The sequence below is a fragment of the Sciurus vulgaris genome, assembly GCF_902686455.1.
Source record: "Sciurus vulgaris genome assembly, chromosome: 13".
Lineage (NCBI taxonomy): Eukaryota > Metazoa > Chordata > Mammalia > Rodentia > Sciuridae > Sciurus > Sciurus vulgaris.
In genome coordinates, this window is record NC_136474.1 from 49,898,878 (window position 1) to 49,923,847 (window position 24,970).

Consider the following 24,970-nt stretch of genomic DNA (forward strand, 5'->3'; position numbering starts at 1 on the left):
TCTGCAGCTTGGTCTAGGTCTCCCTTTACCCTGCGTTCCCTGTCCTCGCCTGCTGGAATCATCCAGGGCCTGACCCAGATACCAAGCCCTGAACCAGGCAAGCTCCAGTACCTCCTGGGGCTCTTTGTTCCAGCACCCTCTTCTCCAGGGGCTCCTTCCCTCCTCCCAGCTCCCTGCACTGCGGTACCATCTCCTTACCTCTCCAGGAAGGGAACAGATCGCTCTGTGAAGAATGTTCTTGGAAGCCCCACAAACTCTGCTTTGCCCTTGTACCCAGATGAGGCACATCCAACAGCGAGGGGCGTGTTTCCCGAGGAGGAAGCGCACCCCCGACGCCTAATGAGTATTTGAATAGAGTGCACAAGAACATTTTCTTGTTGTTGCTGCTGTTTTTGCTCAACTCTCATTATGTAATTGCCAGCCCTTCAGAAGAGAGAGAAAGGGGTCAAGTCCCCCTTCTTCCAGATTTTAATAAAGCATTGTGAGGAGAGGACGGAGTGGCTGTGGGAAAGGGGGTCAAAGTGGAGCTGGGAAGTGGACGGGTTTCCAGATTTCGCTCCATTCGTTCGTTTCCTGATGTTTGTCTTCACCATTTTATCTGCCCAGAGCTCAGCAAGTGTAGTTGGGTGCCTGAAGGATCTACCCAGCAGGTGACATGTGGCCCAAAGCCATGCCAGGAAGAGAGGGACAGTGCCAGCTAGATTCGTTTTCCAGGACTGCTCTATAAAGCACCACAAAATGGGTGGTTAAAGCAAGAAAAAGGGGTTCTCTCGGCTCTGGAGGCTGGGCATACAGGACTGTTGTTCTTGAAGGCTGTAGGGGACAATCATCCCTGGCCTCTACCAGCTCCTGGGGGTTGCTGGCAGTCCCTGCCTCCATGGCTTGTAGCAGCATCACTTCTGACAGTTTCTCCATCACCTCACAGTCTTCGTCCCTGGGTGTGTGTCTAGGTATCTCCAGATCCCTTTCTCCTAATAAGATCACTGCTCCTTGGATTAAATCTAACATGACTTCATCCGAATTCTGTTGCCTCTGCAAAGACCCAGTTTCCAAACAAGGCACAATCATACACGCTGGGCACCAGTGAGAAATGAATTTGGGAAACGTGTTTCTCCATGTGTGCCCAGTACCGAACGTGACCCCTCGGGCTGTGGACACCCCTGGGCTGTGATCAGCCCTCACCATCCACACCACCATTGTTTCAGATGTGATTTTTTTTTTCCCCCCCTCAAAGCTGGTTGCTCCTTTTTAATGTCCTTACAAGAATATTTCTGCTGTCATGGAATATGACATCCACCTGGATGAAACCGAACTTGGTCATGGCCAGCAGGCTCCCCAGGGTTCTGGAAATGGAACAGGAAGCCAGCTTGTGGCAAAGGATGGAACTCTTGAGGATCCTAGGTGGTGGTAGACACTCCCTGGTTAAGTATCCTCCAGCTCTGGGCTGAGGGACTGAAAGCAGATTCAAGAGAGGTGGCGCTGTCTCGACGGTGGGGGTCCTTGTGTATCTCCCAGCAGCTCAAACTCCAGAATCTCGTGAGCAAAGCGTGGGTAGGGAAGCTTTGCGTGCTGAAGCCACAAGATCCCTCCTACCAACCATACTTCCCAGGAGCACGGAAATGAGGTCACGTAGAGAAGAAAGTTCGATGACTTCCAGCTGCAGAGCATACACAGTGCTCCCTGCAAGTTTTGGAGAGCATTGCGTATACAGAGGCATCTTGGCTCATGTCGGTGGGTGGCAGCCCTGTGGCGCTTTTTCCTCTGCTACTTTTTTCCCCTCTAACAGATGTTTGTGTGGAAATGTGACCTTTCGTTCCTTAAAGACCCGTCTTCCTGGAGTTAATTCCTCTTTTGAAGTCATCATCTTTGGCATAAAGCTTTTTGGCCTTCCTTCAAGTAAAGTCTTACGTGTCACAGACGGTGAAAACTCTGTGGGCTTTTTGTGTGCCATTTGGGCATAAAAGAAGATAGCTACAGTGGTTGGAGGCAGAAATAAGGAAGGTCAATTTCTGAAGCCTGTTGGGTTCCAGTTTGGTTGTCCCGTGCCGTTCCTGACCACCAGCATCTGCTTTAATTCTTTCAGAATTAACAGGCACTCGAAGGAGACTAACAAATCTGACTTTCCTCTTGGGCGTATGCATTTGGATGGACTCCCCCCATGTGAGCAAAGCTGCAAGTTCCCGTGAATTCTGAGGTTCTAAACACAGTGGAGGGTCACTCAGGACCTGTTAGGATCATGCTGCCCCAAGTGGCTAGCGTGGGAAGCTGAGACCGCTGGCTCACCTGCTCTGGATGAGTTCTGCCATTTCTTCCAGATGCCAGAGGAAACAGATGTGTTTGTGGGAGCCCTGTTGGCAGTGCAGGTGCGGAGCTGCTGTCTGGGTCCCTCTGTGGATTTCTTCTCTGACCCCTGCGGGGAGCAGAAGTCCATGAGATGGTCAGATCCTGGGGGGAAAGGCCCAAAGATGTAGTGTTCCTTCCTTCATCCCTCCCATCTCAGCTCCTGAAGACTGGCCAACCAGCGAAAAGCCAACCCTACTGGAATTATTGGGAAGCCATCCATGTTCACAGCTGCCAAACTTGGCCTATGCTGTACAGCAACACTTTTTTCTGAACGAGAGCCACGTGGTCGGCATCTCCTAGACTAATGGCAAGGACCACCCAGATTGAGTACTCGTTTCCTAGGACAATACAGCCACGTAGGAACAGGCACCCTGTGTTGCAGCTTTGGGAAGAAGGCCTGGGTTGCACTGGCAAGGATATTCTCTCATTTTCTTGTTCTGTTAAAAATTTCCAAGCTCGTGTATGGGAAGGAAAGGCACAGCACTGAGAGATGGACAGCGTGGTCATACGGAGCCTGCTTAGTCAGTTGAGTTAGCTCAGACCCTCTGCGGTGTTGCAGGAGACCCAGGAGACCTCAGTGACCTTGGTGTTGAGTGAATTGAGGGAGTGGCTCCAGGCTCTTCTCCTGGATGAATGGTAGGAGTGGCAGTGGGGGTGAGGAGACTCTCTGTCCTTCATCCAGAAGGGCCCCAGACGGAGCAAAGGGGAGGATGCAGTCCACGTGACTCTAGCAGCTCTGATAGTGGCACTGTCCTGGTGTATCACTCTTGGGGTGACATGCAGGCCAAGCTCCAAAGCCACCCTTTGGAGTGAACATGAACATGAGTGAAGGCAGACTTGTTGATGTCTGGGGTGCCCAGCTAGGCCCAGGAGCAGACCTTTCTAGCACTTTTTAGAAGAGCATTCATGGTAGTGAAGAGCTCAGGTTCAAATCCCTCATCTGCTGTACCTGTTGGAGCTTTACCTTTGGCACATCTCTTCCTGGCTTGTGCCCCATCAATTAAAATGCTTAAAATCTGGCAGGTAATTAATGTGTAATGAGCATTAACTATTGTTATGCCTGCTTAGGTAAATTTACAGGGACACCGCCACCTAGGAAGCTCTGTGGCCAGGCTTCGTGAAAGAGCCACGGAACCTGGCTAGTATTGAGGAGGTGTTTATTTGGGCCTTGGCCCCACAGGCCTGGATGGCCCACTCAGGACATGATGCTTCTGTCCTCACTGCAGTTAGCAGAGTTGGGGTCTCAAGTATCTGATGAGAAATATCATCTTCCAACCACATGTCTCTACTACGTAGTTGTAGATGGGCCAGGCATGTGGTCCTTCAGCTGTCCACAGCACAGCCTTTCATATTTAGCAGCCTGGGTACTTAGCACAGAGGTCTGGAGAGTTGCCTGACCTAAGTATATGCTTCTGAAACAACTTCACCCCAACAAGCTGGTCTGCAGTGAAGATGGTTCCTATTTATTGAGTGTTGACACTCTTTGCCAGGTGCTGTTCTAAGAATTCTCCCAGTGTGGACACATTTACTCTTCATACATTCCAGTGAAATAGCTCCTAATTTTATCCCATTTTTTAGATGAGGAAACCAAGGCTCCAAAGAGTTAGTAAACTACCTGAGGTTATACAAAGCTGACAGCTGGTATTAGCTGGGAGAACTGCTTGTCTTGTAATTAACAGACAGCTGTGGCCTCACCCTCCCTTTGGTGCATCCTCTGATACTGCTCTCCAGCCAAGCTGCATTTCAGTGGCATCTTATGGAGGAGACGCCATATGCTAAAAACCCTTGGACTTGCCCTCTGGAAGAGGAGGCAGCAAATGGTGAGCAGCCCTGATCACACCAGGGCACTCCTGGAAGTGTGAGTAAGGAATGGAGACAGTAAAGAAGAGAACGAATGATTGGCAAAGGGTTGTGGCGGCAGTCAGACAATCCCTGAAGGGGTAACTTCTTGGCTGGGTTTTGAAGAATCAATAGGAGTTCACCAAGTGTCACAAAATGTGGTATCACAGAAAGAAGAAATAGCATGTGATGGACACAGGTATAAAATAGCAAGATTTTTTTTCTCAGGTTGGAGTACTGCAAGTACTTTAGCATAAATGAATGATAAAACTTAGGGGGGAAATATTATACCATTGAGACTAGAAAGCAGAGTCAGTAACAGAGGCCATGCCAGGGAACCGGACTTCCTCCCAGGGCTGTAGGCAATCTAATAGCATAGTTTTAAAACAAGGTTTAAATTCCCAAACCTTGATCCTTACTGTAATACTATTTTCTCTGGTCTCATTATGATTATTGAAAGAAAATTGCAAAAGTAAGTAAGCTCTGTGTATGATGTATGTTGACCTTACACTCAAAAGAATGTTGTTTTTAAATTTGACTCATTTCTCCATTTTTTTTTCATCAGCAATTCCCTTTGGCAAAAGTTATTCTCAGATGCCAGGATAAGTACTTTGGAGGGTTTTGTTTTTGTTTTTTAATGTTTTTTTAAGTGGCTTTTGATTGCATAAGAGCATCGTGTAGAACCGTTTCCAGTAGTTTCTTTATGGCAGGAATGGAGGCTAAGACTGATTATGTAATTGTTCCCTCAATCTATTCTCAGAACCTAACACGTTGCCAGCATATAAAAAACCTAATGATCATAATGGCATCTGAGTGTCTTTCCTGCTCACGGTTTCTGGCGCTATTGCTCTTGCATTGTTTACTGCAGAAGAGAAATGAACAGTTTAAATGTGGCATGACCGTTCACCAGCACTGCCCACCCCAGACTCAGCACTGCCTGCTCCGTCTTGCATGTGCAGCCCACAGCCAGCACCTCTTACGGGGGAAAGGATTCACAGATCGCTGGTGTTGCACGTGTTAATATTTGGGTGAGAGAGGCAGCATACTTCTGTGCTGAGGCTGCATTTTGCAAGGAGAGCAGAATACCATCTGTCGGAGGAGGTGGCGGGAGTATGCAAATACTGCTGTGAATCCTGTGAATGCTTAATTGCTGTAGACTTTTTTTTTTTTTAATTTGAGTCTTTGCATTTAGTTTGTTTTTTTGTTTTGTTTTGTTTTGTTTTTCACTTTTTAGAATAGTCCTTATCAGTGGCAGAAGATCCTTCTGTAGTATATTTTCCGTGCTGCCGTATCGCGACAGTACCCAAGCCGGGTATGTATATGCATGCGTGCTTTGTAGTTCTCTGGGTGAAAAGTTTGGATGTCGGTGTGCATAACGTGGCTTCCCTTTCCATGTTTGTGAACTTGCCTTGCTTTGATGCTGCAAATTTCAGTATTTGTGACTCTGAAAGAAAAAAGACATTATGCTTTCTTTTCAGCCAACAGGCTTCCTTCTTGGTTGTGTGTGTGTGTGTGTGTGTACACGTACGTCTGTGTCTGTGTCCCTACCACTTTGCCTGTTCTTTCTAAATGTGCATTTTGTCACTTTTCCCAATACTACAAAGCAAGAGCAATATGGGGCCCACTGTATCCCACGAGATCACAATGACTTTTGGAAAAAGGTAGGTAGGAAAGTAATCGGACCAAACTATGTGACTCTCTTAGCTCCTTGTCTCTTGGGAATTGGGTTTACAAACTGGCTCGAGCTTTCACTGCAGGGCAAATATCAAAACTAAGTGGCACCAAGAACAGGCATACATAATTAGCTACAGACTAGGGAAGTGTTCCCCTCTTTAGATCAAAAAGCCTCTCTCTGTTGCCTCTGAGGGAAAAAGTAAGTAAGTAAGTGAATCTGTCCTTGCGAAGTGTCTTCTCATCCCCACGCCTGCCACCGGTGTTCATTCGTGTCTAGATCTTGGACCTCATTTCTATTCCACTGCATCCAGTGTCATCAGGGTGCTGCTGGGATTTAGCGCAGGGCAGTTCACTGCAGAGGATGTCTGGAGCATCCTGGGGTATTGGCTCTGGCCCTTCATTCATTCACTAAAAGCTGGAACTGCCCTATGGTTGTTGTGACAGCCAGACACATTGCAGACCCACAAGGAGGGCAGTGTGGCCTCTGGTACCAATTGACCATTTATTCACCTTGCACCATCTCCATGAGCTCTGCCCAGCATTCCCATTGGCTACCACCTTCCCTGGCTCCTCTAGACCTGTCAGATGACAGCCTGTTCGACTCACTGTGGTCCTTTCTAGACTCTACTCCAGAAGCTCCACGGGGACAAAATATGGCAGTCTTTTTATTCACAGAAGCCTGGTGCAGCCATTGGTTTGTTGTGTGCCTTCAGAGCACCGATCGTCACACTGTGTATTGAGCATGCATGTTTTGCGCTGGTCTGTCTTATTGTCTGCATCCTTACAACCACCTTGCAGAGGTGGTGTTCTGGGAAAGTCATCAGCAAATCTTGGAGCTCAGAGGTTTAAGGACCATCCGGCAGTGGCCAGTGGACTGGTCAGGAGCATGTTGCAGGACAGTTTTCTTTACCTAATCAACCTGCCATGACCCAGCAGGCTCATTTCCTGGGAAAATCAGTTTGTAGCAGTTCTCAGACCTGAGAGGTGACCCTAAAAAGACCAGCTCTTTCATCTAGTTGCAGCTGGTAGCCCCAGGACCCTGAATATCCTGAGCATGAACAGCCTGTGCGTACACCTCCAGGGGAATCTGCATCATCAGATGACAGCCTTTGCCAGCACATCCTCTCCCAGCCAGGGCTTGGGTGGGCATTGCAGAGGCGGCCTCTTCTTTGCACTTCCTGTGGGAACTTTTCCATTCACAGTTTTTCCTTAACTCTTTCCCATTCATTGATTTGAGTCTTACCTTGTGATCAGGTACTCGGGATACAGGGAGTGAAGGATGGGCCTGGTTCCTATCCTCCTGAACTTGAGACACAGAATTAGGCACAAGTAATTACAACTTTCAGTAGCTGCTGAAGATAACCCAGCAGGTGACTGCTGCGTCTTCCTCATCTGTCCAGCAGAAGGTTTTTCCATGTCCCACCCTGCAAGCCACACCAGACAAGTTCCTATTTGTGGAAACCTTTCCAAAATAAAATGGAGCACTTATGTTACCTGCCTCCCAGAGGGTAACAGATTCATAGGAGCTTGTGGTCACAAAGTTCCCAGCATGGCACCTGGTGTGCAGAGAGGTAGGTGGAACCAGCTGATCGAGGGCCTCTTATTTCTGACAGCTGAAGAGGGAATCAATGTGGAGAACTTTGAAGATTCAAAGTTTTTCACTTGGGCAAATCCCATGCCTTCTGTGAGCTTGTTTGCCCCTCCATAGAATAGCCTGGCAAGTTTACTACCATGCATGGTTCATTTGAAGATTAATTGAAGATAAATTTGAAGGTTGGCTGGAAAGCCATTAAGGATATGTTTTAACTAAAATTGCCCAGGAAGAGATTATCCAAGCCCTTTCCTTAAGACATCCTTGTGGATCCACGTGGCCCTCCGTATTTTTAAACATTTCAGGAAATGCTTAGCTGGCAGCCAGCTGATGCTAGGAAGTGGTATCTGTCCATCCCTGGGTCTCCTTTCCACTGCCTGAATGCCTCACCTGTTGCAGAAAGGTCCACCTGACAGGACTGTTGGCCCTGGATGGAGAAGCAAAATGAATGTGTGGAAGTGTGGAACGTAACCCTTTGCATCTTGGAATTGAGTGCATTCAAATCCACCACTCCTTGAGGAAAACAAGGTGCAGAAAATGAATTCTGTAACAACACAGCTGGATTCTTTGCCATACCTAACAGACAAGGATGTGCCTGCTCAGCAGCGTGTTCTACCTGAGCACATGAGAATCCATGAGTACAATTCAAAATATGGTATTTTTTAGTAGCAGGATTAAGAACGTTCTGTTCTTTTAACTTTCTCCTGAGCAGATATCTGTTTATAACTAACCTGTTTTCCATAATTAAGATGGCTTTTTACTAATTATTGAAAAACAACTCTGCTCAAATATTGATAAAAATATACTGATCAGTATATACTAGTAAAAACATTAGTCAGTATAGTAATAATATACATATTTCAAGCTGCTTTAGTTCATGTACATGTTAACTAATAAATTTAGTCAACTAAATTCCTTTACTTTTAAACTGAAGCCTCTTCTGTGACCTGGACATATGCCCTAGAATGCCAGTGGTGGAAGGGCCTTCAGAGGTCACGTAGTTTGTCCTTCCAGCTTTGCAGCTGAGGCACAGGGCAGGGGGCTGGGCAGCAGCTGTACAGCTCAGAACTCTGGCTTCTGGCACTCATGTGTCTCTTGTCCTCGTGCATGTGGACCAGGCCATGTATGCAAGCACATGTCCCCAACGAAGGGGATAATACACAGTTCTAGCTTTATCACAAGAAAGTCATACAAACAGGAAACTCCAAAATTCCTCCACTGGGTACCTGAACCTCCTCTGCATGAGAAGCATCTCCCACAATTGCCTCATCTTTCTGCACCAGGTTTCCGACTTCTGCTGCAGAGCATCTCCTAGCTCTGCCTCACCTCCCTCGATGGCCCCAAAGCAGCCCCAAAGCTTTGTTCTTGGTTTTAACCTGAAATGAACTGATTTTGGCTCCTGTCATCAGTTGGTCAAAGCAGACAGATCAATCCTAGGAGTGGTTTTATCATTTATTCATTTGTGATTTAGGCCATTGGTTCTTACTCCAGTAAGTATGAGGTACTGATAGTGTAGAATGGAATGGAATGGGACACTGGTACAGTGTCCAGTTCATGAAAATTGGCGTCCCCAGGGAGGGGCTGGAGAACCCTTTAACTGTCCCCAAATTGTTACCTAAAAGTGCCTTGCTATGTAAAGCCCCTTTACCCCAGCCACCTCCACAAGTACATTGCCATCTCACACGCTGCCTGTGTAGACCTTCAGGGACTGCCACTGCAAGCAGAATTCATTCATGCACTCAGTCTGTTGAGCACCCGCCATTTGCCAGGCGCCATCCGAGCTATGGAGATACAGTGGTGAACAAGAAAATGACTCTTACCTCATGGAGCCTAAACAGAAATCAGGTATGAGCAAACTCGCCATCAGACAAAATAGCAGATGTGAGCTTTAAGCAGTGTACAGTTGGAACACGGAAGAGTTCAGTGAATTCAGGTGAATTCAGGTGAATTCAGGCAGAGGGATCGTGGAGGACACCCCAGAGAAGGTGGCTCTTTAGTTAGACCTAGAGGTACGAGACCTGAGGGTTGTAGAGAAGGCTGCCCAGACTGTGTTGACTTCTGAGGATGTTGGGAGCCCAGGCATGGTTGACCATGCTTGCCATGCAGAGAAAATTTGGTCCAACTGTGTTCGAGTTGGAATCCCATTTCTGGCCAACACTGCATCCTTGGGCTCTGTGTAGTCAGAGGGCTGGACTAGGTCCTGGAATGTCCCTTATATGCACTGGGCCCTCCGTCTTAGCCCCTCATCTGTAAGGTGGGGACATTTGGCCCACCTCTCCAAAGATCCTGTGCGCTCAGATGGCCATCTTGTTTTCCAGTGCGGCCCACGTGGAAGCGGTAAGTCTCATAGAACGAGGACCTCATGAATGAGATGCGTTCATCACGCTTCCTACCTGGCAATGATCGGCAGCTCCTAAGAGCTCATGCCTGAGTAGTTGTTCCTCATTCAGCTTCTTTAAATTAGAGGTTTTTAAAAATGTGCAGATCCTGTGACTTCTTGTGGTATTTGATATATTATTTTCTGAGGTGGACCACAGGATAGCGGCCTGAACGACCTGGGCTCCAGAACAGTGTGAAATGTTTGTGGTCATTTGGCATGCCGCCAGGTTATACTAAGCTGACATTAGGATGGTTCCCAATGTGATCTGTAAAGGTTCTACTGGAAGCAGATGGCTCTGGTTATTTAACCAATGAGTTCAAACTGCTTCCTTGCCTCAGTTTGTAGGGAACACTCTTTGAGAGAAGAGTGTATTTCCTTAGAGAGTGTAGTCATTTGTGTGAACCTACTAAGAATTAGTAAAGCTAAAACCTGGACTGGGGGTGCAGCTCAGTGCTAGAGCATTTTCCTAGCACTGCCAAAAAAAAAAAAAACCTCAAACCTAATATTGCTTCCAAGGTGCTAGGCACTGTTTCTGCCTTCTAGAGATTCCCTTATTTCTTCCTCCCAAGAACTTCATAAGGTAGGTGCTCATAATACCATTTTGAGGAGGCTGGAGTGCAGAGGGTGTTAGCAACCTCTCCTACTGGTCGGAGGTTACAGGTATATGGTCACTAAATGCTCTGCCCTGTTGTGGGGCCAGCTCAGTACACAGAAGCAGTCCCCAAGCTTAACACACACTGGAGTAGCAAGTATGTTTCCCGTTATGAAAGCCCTTGGGGGGTGGGCTTGCTGGCTCAGGGCCAGCAGTTTCCAGGCAGCACCAGCTACCGTGCACCTGGGTGATGAAGCTCCAAGGTCAGGACCGGCTTGGCTCTTGTACTTATGTGTGCTACACGAGGGCCACCTCCTGGAACCTGTTGGCTGAGCTGTTAGGTGGTGACTTCCAGGGTTTTAGAGGTTGCTCCTTGACCCTGTGGCATTGGATCCTCCAAGGGCACACACCCCAGGTTTCTCTGGGTAGAATCTTGAGTGAAAAATGTTCTGAATCCGCATGTGGGTATTTGTCATCTTAAGACCAGGGAATGTGTGTAGGGGGTGGCATCTATGTGGCACTGATGCTGCAGCTGTCTGCAGAGGCAGGTTCCTGTCATGACACTGAAATGCCACCTGCTCCTCTTGGGAGCATATTCCCTGCTGTGCCCAGGTCACCCTCCAAACACCAGGACTTCCTAAGGGTCTTTCCCCCAAGTCTTGATCCAGTGCGTGAAATGAATACATGCTTTTCTTGAGAAGGAGGGCCAGTTAGGTGGGATGGTGATGGTGTACAACGCCAGAAATGCCTTCTTCACAAAAGAATGAGTGGCAGGACAGTTAAAGCACAGAGCTTTCTTAACCACTCCTAAAATGTTTGAGTTATCGAGTTGCTTGCATACAGCACTTCAGGAATTCATCTGTGAGTTAAATAAGATCAGGGCGGTGACTTTCAATGACTTGGGAGGTTGCTGTTTTACCCCATGGCATTGGATCCTCCCAGGGTACACCCCAAGCATCTCTGGGTGAATCCTGAATGGGAATTGTCCTTTATTCTTTTACTTTAGGGATTCAGTCATGCCTGCAGAACAAACCTCCTACCGTGGCTCTGAGGGACATAGGTGTGGAGTATAGGGTGGGTAGTATACACGGTCCTGCGTTGCAGACAACGGAATCCTCTGTTGGCCAGGTTGGGGCAGAGGTTTTTCTATAGTGCAGATTCATGGAGAGAAACCAAGATGGCCACACAGGACAGCACAGTGGGAGGTAGTGCAGCAGAACCAGTGACAGCCACGCCTGGGACTTCTGCCACAGAAACACTATTGCCGCTGCCACTAGGCCTCAACTCCAGGCTTGCCAGAAGTTCTCCACCAGGTGTAATTCACTTTCTCTGCCAGGTTTCACATGAGCCCTTCCACTTGGTAGAATGGAGGCCCCCTTGGACATGTAGTGTAGCCCTCCTGGGTGTGGTGAGCCCGTCTGTGGTCTCTGCTGTAGTGGGTCACTGAAGAATCCACCTGTGCCCAAGCCAAACCTGGGGTGGCCTCTGAAGACTCCAACCCAAGGAAAACTCTAATCCAAGACTCAACATCGTCCCCAGGAGAGGACCCTCAGGGCAGCCAGGGTCCCTAAGAAATTCCCACCCCGAAGTTGTGCTCCCCTTAAGAGCAAGACAATTTCTGGTCAGAGTCCATAGATACCCAAATAAACTCCCAGTCCCTAGGGGTCTAAGTTCTGCTAGGCCCAGCAATAAGCAGCACCATCTTCAGCACTAGGCTTGATGGCAGGAGGGCCAGCCCTCCTGCTCTGCCCACTTGGACACCTCTTCACACTGAAGCCAGCTCCTCACCCCGCGTCACATCTGTGATTTGTTTTTCCTGTTCAGTTTAAGAAAATAGGTTGAAATCAGATGACAGCTGGAGTTTCTGCCCTTGTCTCCTTGTACTTTTACTCAGTACTGGAGAAGACTCGGCCCCTGCTCAGCCTCTTTTGTGGCCCTGGGCTTCTTAGCAGAGAGATGGGCCCTTCATGTTGCTTGGGTTCTCCTCCCTAGTGCCTTCTCTCTCCAGCCCCTCTCAGCTCCAGCAAGTGCTCATAGATCCTTAATTTATAAGTTCTCCTCACCTCTGGGGTTCTTAGGCTTGGTGCAAAGTTTGGAAGACTATTATGTTCTCAGGGAGCTATCCCAGCCTTCCAACCCCCACCCCAAGACCATGCCAAGAGTTCCTTCATGTTTGTGGTACCTCCGCTTGGGCCCATTGTAGCCCTTACAACGAGTTAAAGTATTAACAAGTATTGCTAACTTCTTTTTAACTGGAGGGTGTGGACTGTGTCTTAGTCCTTGAGGCAGCTCCAGCACTGTGCATGATGTATAGAAGACACTTGGGTTCCATCTGTTAAATGAATGAGTGAAATGTTTCTGAGGGCACCTCCAGGCTTCTGAGAATTGCTGATATTATGGAAGATTTGCATATAAATGTAAATTAATGTATATATGTGTGTTACATATATACACATATGTAGATGTGTATATATGGGAAAACATACGTGTGTATATATATATATTTTGCCCCAACAAATAATGGCCAGTCCACCTGTTTTAGTCAGCTTTTTCGCTGCTGTGACTAAATGATCCGACCAGCATGATTATAGAGGAGGAAAGGCTTATTTGAGGGTTCACGGTTTCAGAGGTCTTAGTCCACAGAAGGCTGGCTCCATTCCTCGGGGCTTGAGGTGAGGCTGATCATCATGGTGGGAGAGTGCGGCTGAGGAAGCAGTTCACATCATCTGGAAGCAGGGAGAGAGAGTCTTCGCTCTCCAGATACAAAATATGTACCCCAAAGCCACACCCCAATTCCCACCTCCTCTAGCCACACCCTACCACTTCAGTTAATCCCATCAGGGGTTAATTCATCGATTGGTTGGGACTCTTAGAACACAACCATTTCTCCTCTGTACGTTCCTGCATCATCTCACATATGAGCTTTTGGGGGACACCTCACATCCAAACCTTAACACCACCTTAGCAAGAGCAAGTCCCATCTCTCAGGAGCCCTCAACCCTGCACTTGGTGCTTGTGGACCTCTCCAGGGAAATGGCAGAACTACTTAGACAGCCAGGAGCAGGGGCCTGGGAGGGGACGACAGGTGATCTGGTGTAGACTTCAGGGCCATGCCTCTCTGAGCGCCTTTGCCACAATGAAAGTTGCTACACCTACAGTGACAAAAGAGGGTCTCAAGCCACCTCCAGATATAAGTGCTAAGCCGCAGTAGGTGCCCCTTCCCCATCAGCCTGGCAGCCTATGCAGATCTTTGGCCTGAGCAGCATGCTGCATCTTCCGTGCTACTCACAAATACTTGAATCCTTAATGTTAAAGCCAAGAAAGCCCAGGGCCTTTGACTGAGGTGACACCTGGCTTCCGCTGACTTCCCTGGGCCCCCCTGGCATGCCCTGGCTTTCAGCTGAGTTGTGCTCACCCAGCCCTCTGTCACATCTGGTTGTCTGAACTTCTTCAAACCACCATCTGACCAAAATGTAAATAACACACAGCCTTATTTTGACCAGATCAACACATGATCTTCCTTTTGTGTATGATGCTTCTGTTTAAGGAAGGGACATGTTTGGGTGGAATCTAGCACAGTTAAGAAGGAAGCAGTTTTCCCAGGCCCAGTACTGTGGGAAGGGGGAACTTCTCTCTGTCGCTGGAGCCTCTCCACATCCAGTGTGAGGCCACGCCCTGCCTTGGTCTCCTCACCACCACCACAGACACACAGTCCTCATTGCCCGGCCCTTTCTGAACCCAGCATGGCCATCTCTAATCAGGTATGTGTGTTAAGATGTCAGGACGTACTGGCATGCTTAGATTGAAGACTGGCTACAAGGTTGTGCCCACTCCATTCAAGTTACATGGCTATGAGCCTGTGGTCCCACCAGTTGTTACCAGGGATGGATCTGTCTCAAAACAGCAGGCCTACAGGCTGAGCTTGGAAAGCAAAACATACTCCTGAGGACATGGAAGCCCTTCCTGCACATAAGGGCCCTGCTACTTCTCAGGGTGTTCCTGAACTAAATTATTAAAGAATGCTTGAAATGGGAGCTAGTTTAGGTCATGCCAGTTCCATTGAGTTCAGTGAGAAGGAGCACTCTTCAGCCAAATGGAAAAAAGAACATGGAGACTATCTAGGCCTGTAGCTTTCTCCTCTCTAGCTCCCACCACCAATCCCTCCTCCTTTTTTTTTTTTTAAAGCTTCAGAAGCCATTCTTTCAACCCAAGTTTATACAGAATGCCAATAAATAAATCAGCTAATCACAGAATTGTTCTGGAATGGGAATGATAAGCCGACTCCTCCTCTCCACCACCCCTTAGGAAAACTACCGCCCATGTCCAACCTTGCTGTTGGTGTTGGTGGTCATCTGAGCCAGGTGGATGGTGCATGGGATCGTGCTAGCAGCGGTCAGAACCTTAGTCCTGGCAAGTTAACTAGACTTATTGATCCTGGGTTTACTCATTTATAAAACTGACCATAATGTCAACCTCAGGGAGCTCGGAGAGTGTTAAATGAAATATTCCATAAGAAAGCTCTGTATCCCTTCCAGGCTGTGTGTCCATTTCAGGTCCATTTTTGCCCTGTCCCAGGGCTGTTTCATTGCTTTCTAGAACTGCTCCAGTCTGGTTCACTGTGAGTTAGCCAGCAGCATGGTTCTGTATACGCAGTGGATTCATCTTCAGATTTGTTTTTATTTGGACTTTTTTTTTTCCCCTCAGTAGCACATGCTTATTAAAGCAAATTTGGAAAATCCATACAAACGAAAGGGGGATGTAAATGACAGACTCACCTTCTAAACAAAGCCAGCCTTAACATTTTGGTCTTTTTCCTCCCGGTTTTCCTCACTAGTAGGTTTGTGTGGAATGTGAAGATGATTGTTTTGATCCTTCTTGCCAGATCCCACCTTTCACAACTTGCTGGTAGAACCCCGTTGCAGAGCAGGGGAACAGATGTTGCCCATCTTTTCCACTATAACTGTAACATCAAACCTCCCCATCACTGTAAACACCTCTCAGATGAGGCTTGTAAATTATACTGTTTTCTGGAAGAATCCCAGTCTTAAACCCGCTCTTCTTCGCTCAGCAAAGTTGCCAAGGCCAGCCTGAATCTCTCTGCCTTTTATCCACATTAGTCATCGCCTTCTCTATTCTAGCACGGATCTGTGGTTTGGCTTGGCCAAGTTTGGTGCATAAAAGGACTTGAAGGAACTTTCTCGACTCTTTCCCCTGCTTAGTAAACAGCTCACCGGATGCCTGTACCTGAGACCACTCTCCTGTCACCCTCCAGTCCCCAACCCATACTCCTTTGTTGCTGTGCCACTATCATGGGACCAGGGGTGGGAAATCTGGGAGCTGCAAAGGAATTTATGGGTTTTGATGTAGATAGGGAAGAAATAGTGGAAAAAACAGAGCAGCTTAGGAAAAAGGAAACTGGAGTCCAGAAAAGGAAAAGGAGGTTCAGAGAGGAAGGCAGAATAATGCAGACTTTCAAAATGTTGGGGGTCAGTCCCAAACCAGGAAACCATGAGAGATTCTGCTTCCTCTTATTCCTTTACCCTCTTATGCCCTCTGACCTTTTGCTCTACGGCCAGAACTCTTGCTTGTATTTTGGGGCTGGTTTGGTTACATTAGAAGCTAAAAGGGCACCATGTATATAACACAACAGCAATGAGAAAATGCATTCTGAGAATCAGAAACTTGGCTTATAACCCACTGGTGAGTGAGAGACCACAGGCATGGTGTTGAGGGCATGTCCCGGGACTGTCCCTGTGCAAAAGGGAACTGATGCCAGTGTCCAAATGTTCTTAATTTCCAGAAACATTTGGACATTAGCAGGTATATGGATCTGACCAGAAGAAAGTAGAAATGAACCCAGTAAACCTGTGTTGGGAGGTCATGTGAAAAAAAACAAACTTGAGGATTCCAGCAAAAAGAGTTTCTGTGATGCATGTGGAAGGCATACACCCATCTGGATACCCATCCATGACTGAGCGATAGTTTTTGGGTTCACTTTTACAGATGCATCAGTGACCATGTGATGGAAATGGCCTCCCAGCGGAGTACAAGGTATCTCTGGGGGTGTGATTTTAAATTGTCAACAGCTTCCACATGGTGTTTATGTCCTTAGCTTTTGGCTTTCAGGGCATTCAGATGAGGTCATCCACTTGGGTCCATTTCCTGAGTGTTGATCATTTTGTGACACAGAGAACAGCTTCTTCTATTCTTAGAGAGAGCCTTCAAGCCTAAATGCTCACAGCCTGGCTCCAGGCCCATCCCCCCTTCCTCCCCACCCACTTTCCCCAGAAACTTCTCTTTTCGTTGTGGAAAATTACACATTCACAAACTGTGTTTCTTTCCTCACACAAGCATATTCCCACACAGAGACCAATTCTGGAATGATCTCATGGGTGAATCATGCCATTATCCGGCTGTTTATAGGAGCTGCTTTTACACAAAGATTTTGGTGTAAGCTACATTAAGACCCCTTCATTGTCTGCCAGTTGCCCTTGTGGGATGGCTTATCCATGAAGTGCTGAGTGTGAGGGGGCAGGACTTCTAGACCAAAAGCTGCTTTTGATTTCACTTTTCTCCCATCAGCTATGAGCCTCGTTCATTGGCTCTGAACTTTGTTGATGTGATTCTCTGCTTTGGCACAAGTAAGGAGAGCTGATCCAAGATGGCAGCTACGTAGCAGTCTAAAGGAGCAGTGTGTGTTAGCTTTCTGTTACTGTGATAAATACTAGATATCATCAAATCATAAAGAGGAAAAGGTTGTTTTGGTTCATTGTCTTTGAAGTTTCAGTTCATGGTCTATTAGTCCCATTGCTTTAGGCCTGTGGTAAGATAGTTGCATCACAGTGGTAGGGGTAGGGGTCCCACTCTCCCCTTCAAGGCCATGTCCCTTGATCTCAAACCTGCCACTGGGCATCACCTCCTAAAGCCTCCACCACCTCTCCATAGCATTGCCACTTGCTGGGGACCGAGCCTTTAACACATCCCAGTTTTTGGGAGACATCCCAGATCCAAACACTAGCAGGCAGTAAATGGGGCTTCTACAGCTAAAAAACACAGTGGATGCATAATCTCTTAATTAAAATTAGTACACAGTGGTATTTCCTTTCCTAATCCAGCTTGCAAGCTTTGCTTTCTGTACAGCAAATCTCTGTCTTTATTCTTTTTGAAGAGTCTAGAAATCCTATTAATATTTAATTGGCTCTTAAATTATTCACACATCAAAGTGTTTGAGCTATTGTTGTCCTTTTAAAGAGCAAGTGCCCAGTGGAGAGTCGGGCTGGCATTACAGGGTCTTAAGCTAGGCCACCATTAGCAAAGTGAGCATGGTTAGAAGGCAGGATAACCCCATCTTGCAAGAAGAAAGCCCTGGATGCTAGTTAATTGGATCACAAACACTTTTTTCATCTACTTCCCAGGTGTAAAGGATTTAGATCATATTTTTTTAAAGGAGGAATTCTAGTTCATTAATCATGTTCCCGAAGGAAAGAGCCGTAGCTTGAACTTGGTATTATCTAATAGGGAATCTTGTTTTCCCATCAAGATCAATTCTGTGCATTATGGCTCAGTGAGCAGCCAGCTGGGCCTTTGCCAGCATGCCACAAAGAGGAAATGAAAAATCATTTTGCCTTTTACAAAAGGTGAAATCAGGAGTTGGCTATTTTATGGTTAATATTAACCTAGATAATCCCCTTTGTGCACCAAGATATCTAGATTGACCATTTGCTTTGATCAGATGACCCCACAGTGGCAAAATCATATCCCTTTGTTTGCTTTATGCTGTGGAAGCAAAGACTAAGACGGGTCTGGGGATTCCTACCAAGAAGTTACAGGCTTTCAAGGAGAGCTGTGTTAAATGAATCATGGGGCCGTCCTGCGTAGGGTGTTACAACCTCAAAATTAACCAGCCTGTTTTTCTGCTTCTTGCTTAAGGGCATAGGTGCTGTGTGACTCTCTCACCAAATATACTTTCACCTGATTTTAATTGCCTCACACCTTCCTTTAGCCCCTCCCTTGTTCCCCCTTCAACTACTCCTCTGGGCCAGTTTCAAACATCCATCTTTGAAAAAAGAAAATCTTTGTGCTAGATTTACAAAGTGTACTTATTGCCTACCACCTCTGCAGAAGTTACCAAGCCTGCAGAGAAATGGGAAATAAGCTTGTGCAGGGAAGTAAGTCTAAGCAGAAGCATCACTGGGATATGGGAGAGACAAGGACCCAGGACCTTCAGTTGTCCATGGCTGCTTATCAGTGGTTCAGTTAAGGCATCTACAGAAATGAGATTTTCTCCTATCACCTGACTAATCGTGTTTACCTCTAAGTATAAGCTACAGCGTTTGGACCTTAATAGGAAGGGACCAGGGGCAAGATGCATTCTTCCAAGGCACACCCCTAGTAATCTGTTTTCTCCAAGTTGTCCCCACCTCCTATAGTTTCTAGCACCTTCCAATAATGCCATCAAAATTAATCTGTCAGGGGACCAATGCACTGCTGAGGTCAGGGCCCTCCTGATCCCGTCACCTCCTAAGAGCTCCACCTCCGAACAGTGCTGAATTGGGGACCAGGCCTTCAATACACAAGACTTTGGGGGATGCTTTCTAACTAAATCATAACAAATTAATATTTGAACTCTAAATCTATCTGGGGGAAAGAATAATCAAGACTTATTTTTTACAGACTGCATTTTGATTCATTGTACACAAATGGGGTACATCTTTCGTTCCTATGGTTGTGCACGATGTCTATTTATACCATTCACATAATCATACATGTACATAGGGTAACGATGTCTGTCTCATTCCACCATCTTTCATACCCCCCTCCCTCTCATTTCCCTCTATGTAATCTAAAGTTCCTCCATTCTTCTCACTCCCCACCCCCCCACCCACATTTTATATCATCATTGACTTTCAGGGAAAACATTCAGCCTTTGGTTTTCTGGGTTTGGCTTATTTCACTTAGCATGATATCCTCCAATTCCATCCATTTATCTGCAAATGCCTTATTCTTCTTCTTCTTTTTAAAGAATTTAAAAAGTCCAACTTCAGTTTGCTTTTCTACAGCTTTCCACAGCTATTCTATGTTCTCTGGCTCTGTCTCCTGGTCCTGGAGGGGGGTTAGTGCTGGCATGTGAATCAAATAGATATTTTTATTTTCATAACTTTTATTAGAATTCAGAACAAAGATGTTGGGAAACATGGAGATTTTTATCGCTACTCTACTGGGACTTCTGCTGAAGTCTCTTTCACTGGAGTTTCTTAAAGATTCTTTTTTAGTGAATGTGCACCCTTCACAGTTACTGTTTGCAGGCAGCTCCAACCCTTTAGGTTTCTGAAACCATGGGATAGCAAAGGCCATGGGTTTTTAGCTTACTTTAATCTCACTCAAAGCCCGAGCAGTTATCAGTAGTATCAGTGGGTTACACTGTAAAATTGCTGTCATCGTGTAGGTCAAATTCAGCCAGAGAAGGGCAGTTTCCTATGGTTTATGTTAATTTCAGGTTACAATGACATTTACCAGAACACTTGGCTAACAAAAAAACTTAACCCAGAGAAGTCTGTCAGTCTCTTCATGAAAGAGGTTGTGTTTTCCAGACCCTGTCTTACTCTACGCGAATGCAGCAGCTGTGAAAAGAAACCCGTGTTCATCAGAAGTGACTTACGTGACCTGTTTTGTTTTCTGTTGTGTGACTGTGAGCACCTATGTGTTCCAGGGTTCTCTTAGTTCTCACCCACCAAGATGGACACCCCAAAGCCAGTGTCAGCCTCTCTCTGAATCCAAGGGAGAAAGTACGCAGAAAAGTGTGTGTCCCTGGCCACCATGAAGGCACTCGGAGGTCTAGGGTGATGTGATAGTTGTTACCATGCCAGTGGAGTGTTTAAAGTGTGAATGTTGCAGATCTCAGCGTACAAGACATGATCTCCTCTTAATCTGTTTAATATGAACTCTCAGCCCCGCTCTTCTTCAGGACTGAAAGGAATTTCAAATTCAGTTATCCTGGGATATCCTTCCCTCCCTCCTCACGTGAAGTCCTGGGGGTTGCTGTAATCCCTAGGACTTGGGGAGCACACGCTGGTCATTGCTTCCTGCTGTTCTCCTGCACCATCAGCACCCCACTGCCACTGCCCCTATGACACTTTGGGCAGGAAGCTCCACTGCTGCAGGCCACATTTGGTCTGTGAGCTTCTGGTATGGCTGGGAGCCCTGTTCCAGGATGCTGATGGAGTGCTGAGTTTGAACACCCTGTGGTCATTATTTTCCGCCCCACTGGGGGAAGCCTGCTGCCTCTAGGACGTTTGACATAGTCTTCAATGAGCTGGGACCTGTAGGGCAGAAGCACATCCACATCCCCAGAGACCCACCTCCAGCCACACCCTACCTGCCTACAGTCACCACCAGTTATCTCTGTCAGGGGGATTAATGCACTGATTATGTTAAGGCTCTCCTAACCCAATCATTTTACCTCTAAACCTTCTCGCATTGTCATGAGCTTTTGGAGGACACCGAATATCTAAACCATAGCATCAAAATTGGGTTCCTCAGTTAGCTGATCCCATTTCAAATTCTCACTTGGCACAGGTGACCAGTGACCATCACACGGTATAGCACAGATGGGGTTTTGGTAGACAGCGCTGGTCTGTCCTGGTCTATACATTATTTCAGATGCAGTTGAAGGGGGGCCCACCAGTCTTCTGTATTTTTTTATTTTCTTACTCAGCTTGGCCCTAGCTGCTTACAAAGTAGAATGACGTAAGTGAAAAGCCAGTGGGAAGTGGTGACTCCAGCAAGTCACACTAATTGTCCAGAGATCAGTTCCTCCGAGTGGGTGTGGTGGAGCCTCACCCAGTCCTCTTTCTCTTTCATGTGGTCCCTGGTGTCCCTGAGGCTCTTGGACAATCCACTGGGTCTGCAAATCCCTGTTCTTTTAAAGAGGATTTGGGGTTTAGCTCATGGGGAGAGGGATCTTAGGTTGAATATGAGCACATAGACTATATTTTCTGTTCCAGCTTCATTTCCCTTGAGGGAAGTGCTGAGAAGAGGGTGAGGAACGAGCCGTGGCTGGTTTCCTCCTGTAATGTGCACCTTGAGCTGCAAGCAGACACCTGGCCTCTGGGCTGAGGCTGTCCCAGGGAAGCCTGTAAAACAGATGAAAAGGGGTGCAGTGAAAAAGCACCCACATTTCACGTCATCTTTATAGAGCAGTACCAGTGAGACAGACTGCCCGTGCTCAGTAAATACGTATTTCAGCGTCTACCTACTAGATGCCGTGTAGCCCTCCCAGCGCTCCCCAGGAGTACTTCTAATGCAGGTTTATTTTAACACGCTCCTTTCCTGTGGCCTTCCCACTCTGAGAGGATGTTCCCATCTCTTCTATTAATTTCAGCCCTAAATAATGTTCTCTGTGTGGCAAAATGAAAACAGGAGAAAATTGGAAATTGGGGATTTGAGGCGCATGTTCCTGTGTTCAGCTTTAGCGAAGTCGGAGTGTGTGGAACTGTGCCAAGGTCCTAGGCTGAAACCAAAGCCTGCTGTTTCCGTACCAGTGCTGCTGCTGCTGCTGCTGCCAGTCCCCTCGTCCCTCCCCACCGTGGGATTTCTGCCTCCTCGCTCTGCTCAAAGTTTTCTTTGTAGGCATTTCTCCCTGAGTGGGTGCTCGGTTGCATTCATGTCTCCATCCTTAATTGCTTTAAGAGGAATTCTAGAAATTGCCCTGGATAGCTTAGTAGCACATGGGACAGTGGGGAGACGGTCTGGTGGGTGTGGACAGTGCCCGGTGGCCATGCCAAGCCCTGCTGTCCTCTGGACCACGGGGTCTTTGCAGCAGTGAGTGGGGGTCGGCGCAGCATGTTTGGGAAGTGATCAGACTTAAGTAATCCTGGGCCTCATCACCCTCGGGGAGTGTGGTCCCGACCAGAGGGGGCACGTGGAAGATTCCAGACACATGGAAAGGTGCTTCCTTACTCAGAACATGTTTGGAGCCCTGTCTGGGTGGTTTGCACCTTTGGCTGAACGTTGACGATTGCAAGTCTTACCATCCTTATCTGTACTGTCCTTGAGGGGCAAGTTTGATGTTTGGAATTACCTGAAGTTTTTACATGATAGAATATGAGTGGAGGGATGGGGGGAAGCACCGATTACAGTAATGGTGTTTAAACAAAAAAAAAAAGTGAAGACTTGTGTGATGGGTTGGTTGGTTGCTTTTGTTCAGTGACTTTGGTGTTTTGAGCTCGGCGGTGCCGTTGCCTCCTGAGGCGAGGACTTGCTGGGTGCGGATGGCCTAGGGTTTTTGTTTTTTTTTTTTAAACTATCTCAAATCAGACTCTGCATTCTACGTAGGATCAGGGACTCGATCCATCCTTGGAAGGGCACAGATGAGGACACCCAGACACCCACTCAGCAGAATCAGGGAAGCCCTGTTTGTTCTCCAGCTTCGACAGTGGCCTGCTCCCTTCTCCCCCTCCCTCTCCCTGTCTCCCCTTCCCTGGTTACCTTCGGCCAGGAGAGTCTTCCCTTTCCATCTGACTTGTTCTTGCTTCTCTTCTGGGCCCCTGAATGGGTCCCTCCATCCAGGTCACACACCGAGAAGGCCTTCAGTCTGAGATGGCTTTCACTTACAAGCACGGTGTATCCTAGCTGAAGCTGGAAGATGGTCCCCAAATGAGGCTGCAGTTAAGCAGTCTGGATGTCACTTTGAACTCTGGATGCCCAGGTCCTACCCCATACTCTCAGAGGTTCCTGAGTGATTCTAATATGCAGCAAGATTTGAAAAACTCATAAGGAAGGAGGAGCATCCTTTGACACAGCGAGTAGTTCCACGTGAAGGTAGCCTTTCCTGGATCTCCAAGGCTATGCACGTGTACGAGAAAGAGCATTGTATGCAAAACAGTTTACTATCCTGGTAGTCTTGGCAAGCCATTTACCTACTCTGAACCTCTCTCTCCCCCTCTGTAAAATGGGTTAATAATAGTAATGCCTGTCTTGTAGGGTTTTCTTAACCAAAAAAGATGTGTGCAAGTCTTTGAATTGAACAGTGCTATGCAAATTCTCGGTTTTTTTTTTTTTTTTTTTTTTGGGTGCTGGGGATCGAACTCAGGGCCTTGTGCTTGCAAGGCAAACACTCTACCAACTGAGCTATCTCCCCAGCCCCAAATTCTTGTTTTTACTGGGAATTATTCGTTTATAAAAAAGATACTCATTTTCTAGGTGGCCTGACAAGGTAGTGGGGGGTGACTATTGTAGAATTCATTCTTTGATTACCAGCAATGAAACAGATGGCTGTTTAGGATATTTATTTTTCCTGTCTTATAAAAGAAAGGTGGCCTCACTAGCTTTATAAAGAACCCAGCAGCTGGAGCCCCAGAGGCCCATTGCCCCCATTGCTCAGGGAATGTTCCCTGGCCTTCTCTGGAAACATAGGGCACCCTGCTAAGAAAGAAGTGGCACTGGTAGCCCTTGGCTTCTGAGCCCAACTCCCATCTTCAGACTTCATATTCGGCTGGATTTCATTTGTCAATGTAAATGAAATAAGATGGAGTTGTCCCCAAGGGAGGGCAAAGGGTCATCCCATCCACCAGGACCTACGTGGTCATTTTTGTCAGTGTGACTGTGGTGTCTCCTGCAGTAAAGCAGCATCGTAGTTGTTTGGGGTGCACACACAAACATTTTTTCTCCTTTGGCTTATACTTCTCAGGGATCTGAAGTTGGATGGAGGGAGGCAATCAGCAGGCGCCATGAGCTTGAAAGAGATCATTGGTCTTGAAGGTGTGGAGCTGGGTGCTGACGGAAAGGTAAGTCCACCTGGCTGTCAGTCACCAAGTTTGTGCCAAAACCACAAAGATCAGGAAGCAGAGGCAGTGAGATTGTGAACCTCACTTGTGATGGAGGGGAGCAAGCTGAGGGGCAGATTCCCAGGTGCGTGATACCAGCCTACCGCAGCTCTGCCCCCATGCAGATGGAAATCCACTTGAGCCAGTGATTTAGTAAAAGCGTGGTGCGAGTTCCCAGGGTGTGCCAATACTGTTCACAACTGAGTGTGTAACACAAGTTCCTCATGCCCTCTTATGCCCACACACACCCATGTACATTCCAGGATGAAGTGGCAGTTTGAACATCCATTAACAAGTGGTATAAGCAAGCAGCATTCCAGCTGCTAGAAGTTTTGGGCTTCTCATGGTTCCAAGGAGCCAAGGATCCCTCAGCCTTAATTGATGACCACCAAGCTGAGTTCAAGTCTGAGACATGAAAGTCAAAAATGAACTTGACCTTCATACACTAGGTCCAAGCCCTCCCAAAGCCTGTGTTTCTTTGGGGAAACCATCCCAGAATAGTTCCAATAGGGGAGGCTGCAGGGGCAGTGAATGACCTTTGCCCTTCTCACCCCCTAGTTAATTGATCACTCCTCTGCCTGAGTGACATCAAGCCTGAGCTCAAGATGTAGGTAGGGTGCATGCGAGGTACTTCCCGTGTATGACACGGTGCTCCCACATGTTCTGAGATCACACCTTTCTGTTAATGTTTCTGCCACAAAGCAAGAATAATTATACTAAGTGTGCTT

General features: G+C 47.1%; 1 protein-coding gene across 5 annotated transcripts in view; it reads left to right on the forward strand.

Annotated features, from left to right (window-relative positions):
* CABLES1 (Cdk5 and Abl enzyme substrate 1) overlaps positions 1–24,970 on the forward strand; it is a 109,650-nt gene that overhangs the window by 63,479 nt on the left and 21,201 nt on the right. For 2 of the 5 annotated variants that reach the window (XM_079108641.1, XM_079108643.1), the window contains 2 exons: positions 5,417–5,494; positions 24,107–24,203. In XM_079108641.1, the coding sequence (XP_078964767.1) occupies positions 5,417–5,494; positions 24,107–24,203 (175 nt within the window). Of the gene's footprint in view, positions 1–4,825; positions 5,211–5,416; positions 5,495–13,295; positions 16,471–24,106; positions 24,204–24,970 lie in introns of those variants that run through there. The other 3 variants (XM_079108644.1, XM_079108645.1, XM_079108642.1) reach the window with 3 other exon arrangements.